Below are 13,613 nucleotides of genomic sequence, written 5' to 3' on the forward strand. Positions count from 1 at the left end.
ATACAGATTGTATTCAAGTTCTTCTCTCTCTGGTTCGGAATCGGAAACATGATGTGTATCTCGTGGGAGCCGTCAGGTTAATCCAGGACCTGCATGATTATTCCTCCCCAGCACGTTATCGCTCCCCCTTTGTTAAGTTGCTGGTTGTAGCGGATTGGTTCAGGCGGTCTGTGTGGGGGAAACGAGAAGGGACAGATCTGCCAGAAGTGATCATGTGATGCTGGCTCTGCCACAGGCTGCCACCGAACGCTTTAACGATCCATAAAGCTAAATACCTTTAAAGGAATGAGACGGATTACACAAGAAAAAGCCGTAAAGAACGCGGGGGACGCCGGGGACGGTCCGTTTGTGTTTTCGCAGTTTTTAGTACATGCTCCCCCCGGGTACTAAATACGGGGCTGGTTTGGTCCATTCCGCCGAACCTCTTTACTCGTGTAAAATGCGTCGGGGCTCCTTTATATCAGATATTCCCGAATTCCCGCTGCCTCCGGAGCTGCTCCTCTTGATTTAAATGTTAATTTATTGGAATGATCCGTAAGTCGCTGGCGATTGGATATGGAGGGGGGGTATCGGGGGGCCGCGTGTCTGCGGAGATTCTGGAGGAAATAATGTTTCTTATTGGGAATTTATAACTTTGTATCCGTCCACAGGAAGGAAGGCCGCGTCCCTGGCACGGGGGTAGATATGATTACGACACCCCCTGTTGCCGCTCGCACGGCGTATATTTATACCCCGGTTAGTATTGTGTAACCCGAGCACTAAACGCGTTACTCACCTTACACAGCCAGTCGCCGCCGCTCGCCAGAGGTGTTTTGTTTGCGAGACGTGGATGAACAGCGGCTGCAGTGACAGATCAAACACGGGGTTAAACGCTAATACCCCCTGTGTTAATCTTGTGTAGTCACTCAAATTAGTGTCTTACCAAAGAATAACTCGGAGCTCCGATCTGCATCCGGTCACCGACTGTTTATTATCCCATCTGAAACTGTTACCATATATGGTTCAAAGACCAACCGCCAATCAAAATTCTGTACGTAAATAGTTTTAGAGCCGGTGGGTTTTTAGCTCGAGGGGGGCAATAGGCAGGTTTTCCCTTTTCTGGTTGTACTCATTATATATGTTGGGTTATTAGATATTATTATAGATATTATCATATTAGATATAGATATTAGGTTATTAGATATTATTATAGATATTATTATATTAGATATATATTAGATCATTAGATATTATTATAGATATTATTATATTAGATATATATATATATTAGGTTATTAGATATTATTATAGATATTATTATATTAGATATATATTAGATCATTAGATATTATTATATATACTACAGATATTATTATATTAGATATATATTAGATTATTAGATATTATTTTATTATATATATATTAGATCATTAGATATTATTATATATACTACAGATATTATATATATTAGATTATTAGATATTATTATAGATATTATTATATTAGATATATATATATATTAGGTTATAAGATATTATTATAGATATTATTATATTAGATATATATTAGATTATTAGATATTATTATAGATATTATTATATTAGATATATATTAGATCATTAGATATTATTATATATACTACAGATATTATTATATTAGATATATATATTAGATTATTAGATATTATTATTTAGATAATATTATATTATATATATTAGATTATTAGATATTATTATAGATATTATTATATTAGATATATATATATATTAGATATTATTATATATACTACAGATATTATTATATTAGATATATATTAGGTTATAAGATATTATAATAGATATTATTATATTAGATATATATTAGATCATTAGATATTATACATACTACAGATATTATTATATTAGATATATGCTATATATATACATTTACATTCACTGCTGATATCTCATTAGCTCATATTATCATAAATCACATGATATATTTTTATGAAAACTTTAAAAAAAAAAAAAATTAAATTTACTTTACACTATCCAATAAGAAGATTATACTAACTTAATAAGTAGTAAATAGTCGTAACGGTCTTAAATTGAATTTAATTTAAAGCTGGAAATTTTGTTGAAATAGAATTTATGGGACATTTTCCTGGATTTGTTCGCTTTTAATAATGAGGCTTTTTAAGGAATTTTACATACGGGAATGTCCGTGCGATGAGCTCATACATTCATTCATTATTTAATCAATAGAAATGATACACTTAACATACATTGATTTTGATCACCAAATATTTGATTTGACATTATTCTGTATTGAATATTTGCCCCCATTTTCTTACACGTTTTTGTTCCTATTTCCACCAGATAACATCTGAAATTGCAAATGGGTTTGGCTTTTGTTTGATTACTTCTTTGCTGTGTATTTTATTTCCAGTTCTGTAATTGTTCAGTTCAGATGTTTTTTTTTACATTTTTGTACAAAACACCTGAAAACAAAAATAACTGGAGATGCCGGGGATTGAACCCGGGGCCTCATACATGCAAAGCATGCGCTCTACCACTGAGCTACATCCCCTCCTGTTGATTGTATCAAAGTATCTGAAATCGCTCGATATGCTTCCCAGAAACTTCCCAGAAACTTCCCAGAAACTTCCCAGAAACTTCCCAGAAACAACCTTTTCACACTTTTGCTTTGAAATTCCTTTAGATGAATTGAAATGAAAAAGTAAAATAACGTTTAAAATGTTGCAAGAAAATTAAATAAATCATCCCTTATAAAGGCTTAAGGTTTTAAATTTACATTCACTGCTAATTTCTCATCATTCTATTTCATTTCAGTTGATGAATATCTTGGCTTTTTTTCTGCATTTAAACTAATGATTTTTTAGATAATCTCAGCACTAAAAGCATTCTGGAGAAGCCGGGGATTGAACCCGGGGCCTCACACATGCGAAGCGTGCGCTCTACCACTGAGCTACATCCCCACGATAAGAAAATGTGTTGAGCGATGACATCACATGCAGTTTGCTTATTAGTGGCTTATTTGGCGAATTAAATTATTATTCAATATTATATATTAGATTATTCGATATGATTTTAGATATTATTATGTTATATTAGTTATAAATATTAAATCATTAGTTATTAATAAATATATTATAGATATCCGAAGCCCTGTAAGGTGCCGACCGCGCCGCTCTCACGGTAAATGTTTATTTAGAGGGCTGAGCTCAGGGCAGTGCCTGCCGTCTGCCAGCTGGAGCCAGCTATAGCGCCAACAATTCCCGCAGAGCTTTTACAGTCCCTACATTCAAAGTGTCTGACAAAACTTTGACTCCATGTGACACCTATTGGACAGTCTGGGTACTGCATGATACGTGCATCCATTAGAATATTACAGTTTCCTATTCTATGTCCTTTATTATTATTATTATTATTATTATTATTATTATTATTATTATTATTATTATTATCATCTTTTATTTATACAGCACCAACAATTCCTGCAGAGCTTTTACAGTCCCTACATTCTAAGTGTCTGACAAAACTAGAACAGATTAAGACAACCCAAAACATTAGGAAACGAGGGCTTGGCTCACAGGCTGACAATCTAGAGTGTTAATGTTAAAATACAGGGAACCCAAACAAATCTTAACTCCTGCAGGCTATTTCCTCAATACAAAAATGCTTCCAACTTAACCTAATTTATCCTCCTGGTTAAACGTCTGACTGGTGTTGTAACACTCGAGGCATTATAGTTTGATATTAATAAAAATAATATTTAGTTAAATCATTTTTAATGTTAAAATGCTAGAATTGCTAACTTTATAAATGTATTCCCCATAACGGAACTTTTCCTCTTGTTTCATTTTTTAGTCTGTGAACATACCTTTTTTGGCAATCCATACCTTTTCTGGCAATCCATTATTTTAAACATTTCGGTGATAACGGAAACAAAGTGTTATTTTTTTTTTGGCAGATCCCCGCCCCCCAAAACAAACAGACAAACAAAGGGTTTGTCCAAATTTTCATATTTTTCAAATCCTGCTAATTCTACAAATTCCAACTCCATTGTTTTTATTATTAAATTTAAAAAATATCAAGTAAACAAAATAAAAACACTAAATATCGATTGAAATAATTTTGAAGTCATTTTTTTGTATTCATTGGAAAATAGCTCATTTCATTTCATTCTCGATGCTTGCGGGTTGGGGCTGAATGGGCCCATTTTGACCGTTCTCTTGTCTTGCTTGAGTCGACTTTCTTTTGATGGAATCGTGTTAAAAGCTAAAATTGAAAAAAAATGTTTTCTTTATGAATCTTGCCCCCCCCTCACTTATATTAAAGATGGAGGAGAAACTTATTACAAGGACATAGAGAGGGGGTCTCTTTTTCACCAAATTACATCTGAAATGGCACCTGGGTTTGGCTGTATTTTCTATAATTAATTCTTTGTTGTGTATTTTTTTTCAGCTCGGAAATTATGTTTTTTGCATTTTTGTACAAAACCCCAAAAAATGAATTAAAATATTAATTCATACTCGATATATTTTTTAGGAAAACTTTTTTTGTAAAAACATTTTTACTTTAAACTATCCAAACCCCCGTTATTTTAAACAGATTATATTAATTTAAAAAGTAATAAATAGTGGTAGCGGTCTTAAATTGAATAAAATTTAAAGCTGGAAATTTTGTTGAAATAGAATTTATTCACGATGGGAAATGTTTGTGAAAGTGCGTATGTCTTGGGACATTTTCCTGGATTTGTTCGCTTTTAATAATGAGGCTTTTAAAGGAATTTTACATACGGGAATCTCGGTGCAATGAGCTCATACATTCATTCATTATCTCATTAATACAAATGATACGCTTAACATACATTGATTTTCATCACCAAATATTTGATTTGACATTATTCTGTATTGAATATTTGCCCCCATTTTCTTACACATTTTTATGAAACATTGTTTTTGTATTTTTGTACAAAACACCAGAAAAAAAACAATTAAGTGGAGATGCCGGGGATTGAACCCGGGGCCTCATACATGCAAAGCATGCGCTCTACCACTGAGCTACATCCCCTACCATAGCTTCTTGTGGAGGCTCGGAAATCACTTTATATCTCCGAGCTACATAGTGTGGCTATTGTCCTGAAAAGGACAATAAAGGATCACAGCAGCCCACCCCAAGCATCGGACAGCCCACCCCAAGCATCGGACAGCCCACCCCAAGCATCGGACAGCCCACCCCAAGCATCGGACAGCCCACCTCAAGCATCGGACAGCCCACCTCAAGCATCGGACAGCCCACCCCAAGCATCGGACAGCCCACCCCAAGCATCGGACAGCCCACCCCAAGCACTCGTCTTGAGATGAAAACAGTACAAGGGGTAATTTACATACAATAGACACAACAAACCACACAAAGTTCTCCTTTGCACGCGGCTCTGTATTTGCACTCAGCCCACCTCAGCCCAGTAGCGGGTCGCTATAGTAGTCTGTGGGGAGGATGGGAAACATGGCCGTTCCCTGACTTCTGGCTGAAACCTGCTGGAGATCAGATCCAGGTGCAAATACTGGCCATAGAGGTCTCTGTCCTGTAAATCCTGACCTGATGGAGAGTAAAACACCCATAAACCCCCTCCCAAAATGCAGGAACACCAAATCTGTCCAAACTCCACAGTCTTTAGAGTCTCTTGTACTTGGGGAAACGTGGCCCTCCATACCAGGGACCATAGTCCGTAGGAAGGAGGCTGGCACTCAATACTCAGTCCCGGAGCCCGTGGCACTCAATACTCAGTCCCGGAGCCCGTGGCACCGAAGCTTCAGTGACGCTTGGCTTTTTTTCTGCATTTGAACTGTTACTTATTTTTTTAGATAATTTTAGGACAAAAACTTAACTGGAGATGCCGGGGATTGAACCCGGGGCCTCACACATGCGAAGCGTGCGCTCTACCACTGAGCTACATCCCCTCGACAAGACAGCTGGTGGATTGATGACATCACAGACAGGTTGTTTATTAATTTCTGCCTCATATAGACTTCTGAGGACTGAAGTCTATAAAATAGATGTCTCTCCTCCAGAAATAAGTATTACCAAAAACCAAAAACATATTTGCCTGCATATTAGGGTTGTGAAAGAGGTCATTTTTTTCAGACATAATGAAATCTCCCATGTTTCTGGGGCACATGTAATTTACCTGTAGTATGAAGGATTTATAACCGAGTGATTCCATTCTGAGGGTTTATAATTCCCCCCCCCGCTTACATGTGCCCCAGGAACACAGCATTTTATAAAATTTTGACATTTCAGTGATAATGGAAAATAAGTGTTATTTTACCATTTTTTTGGCAAATCCTCCTCCCCTAAAAAAGGATTGTCTACAAATTCTAATCCTATTGTTTTTATTATTTATCTCAAAAAATGGCAAAAAATAAAAACCAAACACGGATTGAAATCATTTTGAAGATAATTTTCTTTATTGGATATTTTTCCCCTTCGCTTATTAAAGATGGAGAAGAAACTTATTACAATGACATAGATCGGGGGGGGGGGTCAGCTCACTCTTTTTCTTCCAAACTTTACCAATTTGCCACTGAAATTGCACATGGCTTTGGCTCTTTTTTGTGTATTTTCCCATTTCAGTAATTGTGTTGTGTTTTTGTACAAAACACCTGAATACAAAACAATTGAAGCATGCGCTCTACCACTGAGCTACATCCCCTCCCGATTATTATTCCAGAGGCTCGGAAGCCACTCTATGTATTTTTCCTCTCCAAGCAGCAGCCACACGGCTCTGTATTTGCACTCAGCCCACCTCAGCCCAGTAGCGGGTCGCTATAGTAGTCTGTCGGGAGGATGGGAAACACGGCCGTTCCCTGACTTTTGGCTGAAACCTGCTGGAGATCAGATCCAGGTGCAAATACTGGCCATAGAGGTCTCTGTCCTGTACGTCCTGACCCGATAGAGAGTAAAACACCCCCTCCCAAAACGCAGAACACCAAATCTGTCCAAACTGCACAGTCTTTAGAGTCTCCTGTACTTGGGGAAACGTGGCCCTCCGTACCAGGGACCATAATCCGGAGGAAGGAGCCCGGCACTCAATACTCACTCCCGGAGCTCACGGCACTCAATACTCACTCCCGGAGCCCGGCACTCAATACTCACTCCCGGAGCTCACGGCACTCAATACTCACTCCCGGAGCCCGGCACTCAATACTCACTCCCGGAGCCCGTGGCACCGAAGCTTCAGTGACGCTTGGCTTTTTCTGCATTGAAACTGTAACTCTTATTGTTTTTTGTAGATAATTTTAGGACTAAAACTTCGCTGGGGACTGAACCCGGGGCCTCGCACACACGAGCGACATCCTCAAACGAGAGAGCTCGTAAACCGGTGACATCACACACAGGTTGTTTATTAACTCTTTCCATATTGGGTTTATCTAAATAAGGCTAGAAGTCCCGAATTCCCTTCCTGCTTTTGCTCGCACGGCTACCACTGGATCAAATCATAATTCACAAGATTATTAATCCCATTTTTTTCTTTGTTGTTTTGGAGGCACTGACCTCATAAAATAGACACCGGAATACTTGGACCTTTACTATGAGAATAGTTAATCTTTATGACATAATGTACAGCGCTACGGAATATGACGGTGCTATATAAAATAACAAATAATAATAATAAAATATCCACAGCAGTACGGCTCGGAGACACTAGGGGGCAGTGAAGCGCAGCAAATGCAGAAATAAGTCAAATGAAAAGCCTCCAATAGGAAAGCATGCGCAATACATACAGAGCCCTGCACTATAGGCTATGGGAGAACATACAAGAGCATCCACAGAAATATTTCCGGGGAGGAATTATCAGTCCCATGCAAGGGGCAAAGCCTGGGTGGAATAGATAACATGATGATCATGATTATTATTATTATTATTATTATTATTATTATTATCTTTTATTTATATAAAACCAATAATTCCTGCAGCGCTTCTTAGAGTCCCTCCATTCAAAGGGTCCAACAGAACTAGAATTCATAAACATAAAAACCAAACCCACAGAATCTTCTGGGTAATAAACGTAGATTCGGAATATACCCGGAAAAAATGCCCAGGAGTTTGGTGCGGGGCAAATGGGGAATTCCATGCGATTAAAGTCAAACTGCATCTACAGAGGTTTCCGGTCGCCCTGTTATACAGACTCTCCGGAATAATCGGGGGGATTGTGACCCCTCATCCCCCCAGATTACCCCACAGACCCAGGTCATAGTTTGATGAATGCTCCAAACGGGTGATCCAGCAAGGGGTTAACTTCTAGAAGCAGTTAATAATAATAATTAATAATAGTAATAATAATAATGATGGCAGCTCTACTAAAAAGTGTTACTTGGTCCAACTCGATCCCGGGCTGGTATTGGCCTTCGCACACATTGCGCCATCGGATTCTGCGATCTCATTGGCTGTGGTGCGTGATACTGGGATCTCATTGGCTGACGCCTTGTGCGTGATACTTGATATAGCTATTTATCGTTTAACTTGTTGAGTGCTTGTCCCGTAGGGGTTGTTACCCCGTACCCTATAGATCTTGCATTGTTAAAGTATCTGATGGAACCGGCACAGACCGCTTGGAACCGCACTGAAGCAGCAGGCCGATTTTTTAAGGCAGATTAAAGCATTTTTGAGATGTTTATTTGAGCCGCGGTCCCGGGCCACGTTTCAGCTATCAGCACAATACACCGAGATTGATATAAATGGCCCAGCGTTGACGAAATAGCCTCTAATTGGGATGTTGCTAAACAGAAAGCTGATGTATTCGTTACATTGAGGGGAAATATTTGGATAGTGTCTCTGAGTTGCCAAAAGCGGTCTTGATTATGACTGAGAGCCTCCTGAGTCCTGCGTGGGTCGGAAATATTCCCTGTTATTCCCTGCTTTGTCCACTCGCTTGCATTTGGCAGGACGCCGCAGCTCGCTGGGTGAGGTCATGAAGCTGCGGATATTTTTCAGCGTGTGGATGACTGCAGGCCATAGGAATGGAAGCCACGCGTGTCCAAAGACATGAACAATATGCCCTGACCTCACGCCGGGGCCACAAGCTGCCCTAATGGGGGAAGTTACTGCCCTGCATTGGACTCATCGGGTAGGCGGACGGTCGTGTCCGGCTCTCCACCGGGATGTCTGGCCCGGACTCTCCTAACGTGTAACTCCTAAACGTGTAATGTGTGCTTTGGATCAAAGTAACTTCTGTTACGTTGTGGCTGCTGGCCGTGGCATTCGGGGGCAATAGCGACAGACTGACTGGGCCGTGAGAAGGTTGAGCACCAAGCCGAGTAAAAGCCACTCATTTTAAACTGGGGGCAATTATTGTTACGCTGGGCAAGTTCTTTATTGGTCCCAAATGCCTTCCCATCCCACATACAGAAACCCCCCCATAAGCTGCTCTAGGCTCTTGTCCTGCAGGCTTTAAGACACTTTGTTGATTGTAAGCTCCCGTGGCTTCCTACTGGAAGTGGTAGAGGCTAATCCAGTAAGGGAATTTAAACATACATAGGATAGACATATGGATCCTGAATATATAGAGGGTGATAGATAAGGGGAACTGCCTCCCAGCAGAGGTGGTAGAGGGTAATACAGTGAGGGTATTAAACATGCATGGGATAGACATACGGCTCCTGAATCTAAGACGAGACCAGCGACTGATTAAGGTTTGACTCTTTACAGCAGGAGAAAAGAGCGACTAGATGTGGGGGCAACGGGGTTTGATTTAGTTTTCCCCCGAAGCTGTGACGCCAAAGCAGAGCTACATGTACTTTATGGGATATTTACTTCTTTAATCCTCCCGCCAACCCGAACCCCAAACTTAGTTTACCAAACAGGGACTTGTTGATGAGCTGCGGTGGGATTCATGATTTCACGCTTAATATTTCTCATGGGTGAACTTGGCTATTTGTTTACCCCACGGACAATATTATCAGTCACCACTAGATGGCAGTAGCGTCCCAGTGTAACCGTTACTGGATCCAGCGCAGGGAACATGCGAGGCTTCCGGGGTATTTTCTGCACAGGGTCTGACTTGGCCCATTAATAATAATAATAATAATAATAATAATAATAATAAGGAGCCGGACCGTAGAATCAGTGATAAATACGCCGGCTGCTTGCGCAATATTTGGGGAACCTTTTTTGATACCGTTTTGAGAATAAAGACGGTAGGTGGAACCCTTGGCCTTTTCTTCTTTCTTTTCACCAAATTTCTGCTGGAATTTTCCAAACTATTTTTGGATAAGAACCACAACGGTACATTTTCCAAAGCCGGCCTCTGGCTGCCTTTAAATTCCAGAGCGTATCGTAAAAATGTTTTGTTTCTTTTTACAATGTTCACTGTCACGTGTGTTACACATAAATGCGGCTGTCCGGGGGAATTAATAACTTGCCCCCAGAGCTCTGTACAAATAAACGGAATCAGGTCCTGAGATTGTTTCATGTTTGTTACAAAACCCGAAGCTTCCGCGCATATACACCACATGCGCGCACGCACACACGCTCATCCAGAAACATATAAACGCCAAAACGTAAAGGGAGATCACAGAACACTCTTTGTGTGAATAAGAATTGTGTTTTTTTTTATTATATCACAATGTTACCCATCCGAATAATATTATAAAATGATACATAATTCTCTCACAAGAACGGAATGTAAAATAAAAAAAAATCATTTACAGATATCACATTTCAATAAAATATGCGATAAAATGCCCTTATATAATATATCATGTAAAAAAATAACTTTTGCTTTGAAGACGCACAAACATAAACAGTAGCATTTAAATATAGGTTTCTGGCTTTAACATACACAGGGTAAAAAATAAATTGCACTTAGGGTTTGAAGTTCAAGTATTTCATACGGTTCCCAAGGAACCAACCACAGTCCACCTAGACTGCCCTTTACGGGTAATCTGGATTATAGAGTCTTTTTTGTAACAAGTTCATTGGCAACGACAGGACAAAGGAAGGGGGGTAAGGGTTTCGAGAATTAACTCTGCGCTGCCAGAGATAACCTTTAACAACATGGTGTTGGCTTCTCCAGTAAACAGAGCTTCTAGAAATCAGGACCAATTTGTCCCATAATGAGGTCTGTCCATTCAGCATTACTAAGACTTCTTGCGGCAAATCCAGTGACGAGCCGCCTGACCTACGGATCGCAGGACGTGCGTCCTCCAGCACCGAGAGCCCAGGAGGAACAGCCATGATAAAGTTCTCGGATCCCAAGCTGGTCCAAAAGTCCCCAAGCCTCACATTTTAGTATCCGTGGGTTTTCAGTGCTGAGCTCAACAAGCATCCTTACAAGTGCAAAAAAGTATATCCCGCATTGACCCAGAGAAGTCCGTTGGGCTTCTTCCAGATCTTGGCCATTTGCGATGTGTCCAGGAATCTGAAAACCCATAACCAGACCACACAAACGCTATTCTTCAATACTTTAAGGCATCTTTGGTTCATCCTTCGCTCCCCAGCTCTGTCTGGGGCTGCGCCTCAGGATTTACATGAAACCTTCTAGGGCAGAAGCCCGCTTTTTTAAGCTTACATCGTGGTGAGGCTAAGTTTCAAAGTTAAGTCTTAAGCAAGGTTTCCCACAATTTGCTCTTTTTCCATGTCCCCTGCTCATGGTTGGGTCTCGATGTTTGACCAAGGGCTGGAACATGTTCCGGGAGGTCGCTTGAAGGATCACTCGACCTCTCATTGGCGTTGACCCACGATGGTCTGATTTTACCATCCACAAGCGTTAGGAGAAGCTTTCTATCGGGGAGGGATCTCCTCCTTCGGCCATAGCCCAGTGAGCTGATCTTCTTGGCTGGAGCGGTGCTGTCCTTGTCTCGGTCTGTGTACTGGTAGATTTGGTGGGCCAGGTTCTGCACGGTGCAGGTCCCAAATCTACATCCAACTCTCATGGACTGGAGGTTGTGGAAATGGTTCAAGCTGTGCCTGTACCTCTTCACACGGATATGGGCACCACCACTGCAAAACCAAAAGAGAAGGCGACATGAGGAGACTGATCGCAAACCCCAATATCCATCCCAAATCTACAACAAGGGAATCTGAAAATATCCAAACCTCCCCAACCCCCTTATCCGGAATTCTCACGGATTAGCTCCTTTAAAATATGCGAACAACCCTTGCCCCCTGATATTGGGAAATATGTTGTTTAGAGAGCTGAATGCAAACATAGCGAAGCCCGGCATGGATGTAATCAATTACCTGGCGGAAGGAATCGATGGCTCCTTCACATCTTCTGATCTGATGAAGAGGGAACCCAAGTTTGCGTCAGTTAACTGGGCAGAAGTTTCCGTGTCTGTCGTTAAATCTCTTCTGGTTCGATGTATCCCAATTAAACTCCTCCTGGAAAAGTACAGAACGAGTTCGGTTAGTAAACCATCCAGTCATCCCGATTAGAATTGCAAATCTAGATTTCTAAGAAAAACTCCAGATCCCCTGGTCTGGTATGAAAATTAAACATTTACTTCTGTGGCAGAGAAACAAGTTTCAGAAAACTTACTTTTTTATGTTATTTGGACTTATTTCCATTCTTCCTGCGACCGAGCCCAAGAAGGTCAGATAAGTCAAATGAAGCAGGATAGTGCGAGCCAGTTCCATTCTGGATACAATCCTAAAAGGAGCAAAACAAGAACAATCATCAATCTCCCAAAACACCAGAAGGTATTGATCACATTATTTTGCATGAAAATGGTGCCAAAACATGATAAATAAATGCAGAGCTCTAAAAATGCTGGCAGGAGATTTATGAAAATATGCAAAAAAAAAGATATATATATATTAAATAAATAAAAAATACTGAACCAAATAGAATATTTTTTTGGGTGCAAAATATTAAATATATAAGGTGTATGACAGCCTCTCATATATCCAATTAAACATAGAACATATATATATTCCCCTTTGCTTTCAGATAAGAGAAAGTCAGACCCTGCAAACCTGTTACTCAGAAATATCCTTTTATAATAAAAATCCAGAAGAATGAATTACTAATATTAGAGAGCAATAATAGTAATAAAAATAAATAAAAACTCCTGCTTCTGTGCCCCATGCGGAAAGGGAACCTACCTGGTGAGTGCTTCTAATCCCCAGATATTCGGAGTCAGCTGCTGGGAGTCGGAGCCAAGGTACGAGCTCTCTGAGCTGCTTCAGTCTCTCTGCCTGTCCTGGGCTGGCGAGCTGCTTAATATAGAGCAGGGGGCGTGTCTCAGACTTGAGTGACAGCAAATTCATTTGCATCCTTACAGTACAAAGAAAACTCAGATACTTTTGTTTCTCTTTTTCTCATTTATTTTCATTTTGTCCTTTTCTTTTATTTTCTTTCTGTTTAATTACCCCAGACTCACCCTGCAAAGTAAGGAGGTCACTCCCAGCCCAGGGGCTCCCCTCAGGCTCCTTGGGTGCTGGATTTTGCCTAATAAGGGCTGATCTGGGGCACTTTACAAGATTTGCCAGGAGATTGATCAGGGGCTGGGGATGGGGTAGTTATAAGAAAAATTGGTTTACATGGCAGCTTTTTTATTTATCTATCTGTAATTCATAATCTATCTTCTATTTATTATACAAAAGTTACATCTATCTATCTATCTATCC

At 40.1% G+C, this 13,613-nt stretch overlaps 1 protein-coding gene and 4 non-coding genes across 6 annotated transcripts; all 5 read right to left on the minus strand.

Annotated features, from left to right (window-relative positions):
• Window positions 1-2,475: 2,475 nt before the first annotated feature.
• TRNAA-UGC (transfer RNA alanine (anticodon UGC)) lies at window positions 2,476-2,547 on the minus strand. The gene has a single exon. It is a non-coding gene; the product is annotated as a tRNA-Ala (tRNA).
• Window positions 2,548-2,884: 337 nt separating this feature from the next.
• Window positions 2,885-2,956, minus strand: TRNAA-CGC (transfer RNA alanine (anticodon CGC)). Its single transcript has one exon. It is a non-coding gene; the product is annotated as a tRNA-Ala (tRNA).
• Window positions 2,957-4,982: 2,026 nt separating this feature from the next.
• Window positions 4,983-5,054, minus strand: TRNAA-UGC (transfer RNA alanine (anticodon UGC)). The gene has a single exon. It is a non-coding gene; the product is annotated as a tRNA-Ala (tRNA).
• An 818-nt stretch (window positions 5,055-5,872) lies between these two features.
• TRNAA-CGC (transfer RNA alanine (anticodon CGC)) lies at window positions 5,873-5,944 on the minus strand. The gene has a single exon. It is a non-coding gene; the product is annotated as a tRNA-Ala (tRNA).
• Window positions 5,945-10,567: 4,623 nt separating this feature from the next.
• On the minus strand, window positions 10,568-13,177 carry ADM (adrenomedullin). Of its 2 annotated transcripts, XM_053449630.1 has the most exons (4): window positions 13,089-13,177; window positions 12,523-12,633; window positions 12,225-12,365; window positions 10,568-11,984 (listed from the first exon to the last, which is right to left on the minus strand). In XM_053449630.1, exons 2-4 carry the CDS (start codon window positions 12,618-12,620, stop codon window positions 11,579-11,581), a joined length of 645 nt encoding a protein of 214 aa, XP_053305605.1. In that variant the 5' UTR covers window positions 12,621-12,633; window positions 13,089-13,177; the 3' UTR covers window positions 10,568-11,578. The 2 variants fall into 2 exon arrangements, with proteins under 2 accessions (XP_053305605.1, XP_053305606.1); XM_053449631.1 differs by lacking the exon at window positions 13,089-13,177 and having other exon boundaries at window positions 12,523-12,638.
• Between the last annotated feature and the right edge of the window lie 436 nt (window positions 13,178-13,613).

The sequence above is a fragment of the Spea bombifrons genome, chromosome 10 (assembly GCF_027358695.1).
Source record: "Spea bombifrons isolate aSpeBom1 chromosome 10, aSpeBom1.2.pri, whole genome shotgun sequence".
NCBI lineage: Eukaryota > Metazoa > Chordata > Amphibia > Anura > Pelobatidae > Spea > Spea bombifrons.

Bases quoted from the DNA above. Each gene is read 5' to 3' on its own strand.
- ADM (XM_053449630.1), bottom strand. From the start codon at position 12,620: ATGGAACTGGCTCGCACTATCCTGCTTCATTTGACTTATCTGACCTTC. The intron at 12,366-12,522 runs GTAAGTTTTCTG...GTACTTTTCCAG, and splicing joins AGTCCAAATAACATAAAAAA to GAGGAGTTTAATTGGGATAC. The intron at 11,985-12,224 runs GTAATTGATTAC...TTGGTTTTGCAG, and splicing joins CCATCGATTCCTTCCGCCAG to TGGTGGTGCCCATATCCGTG.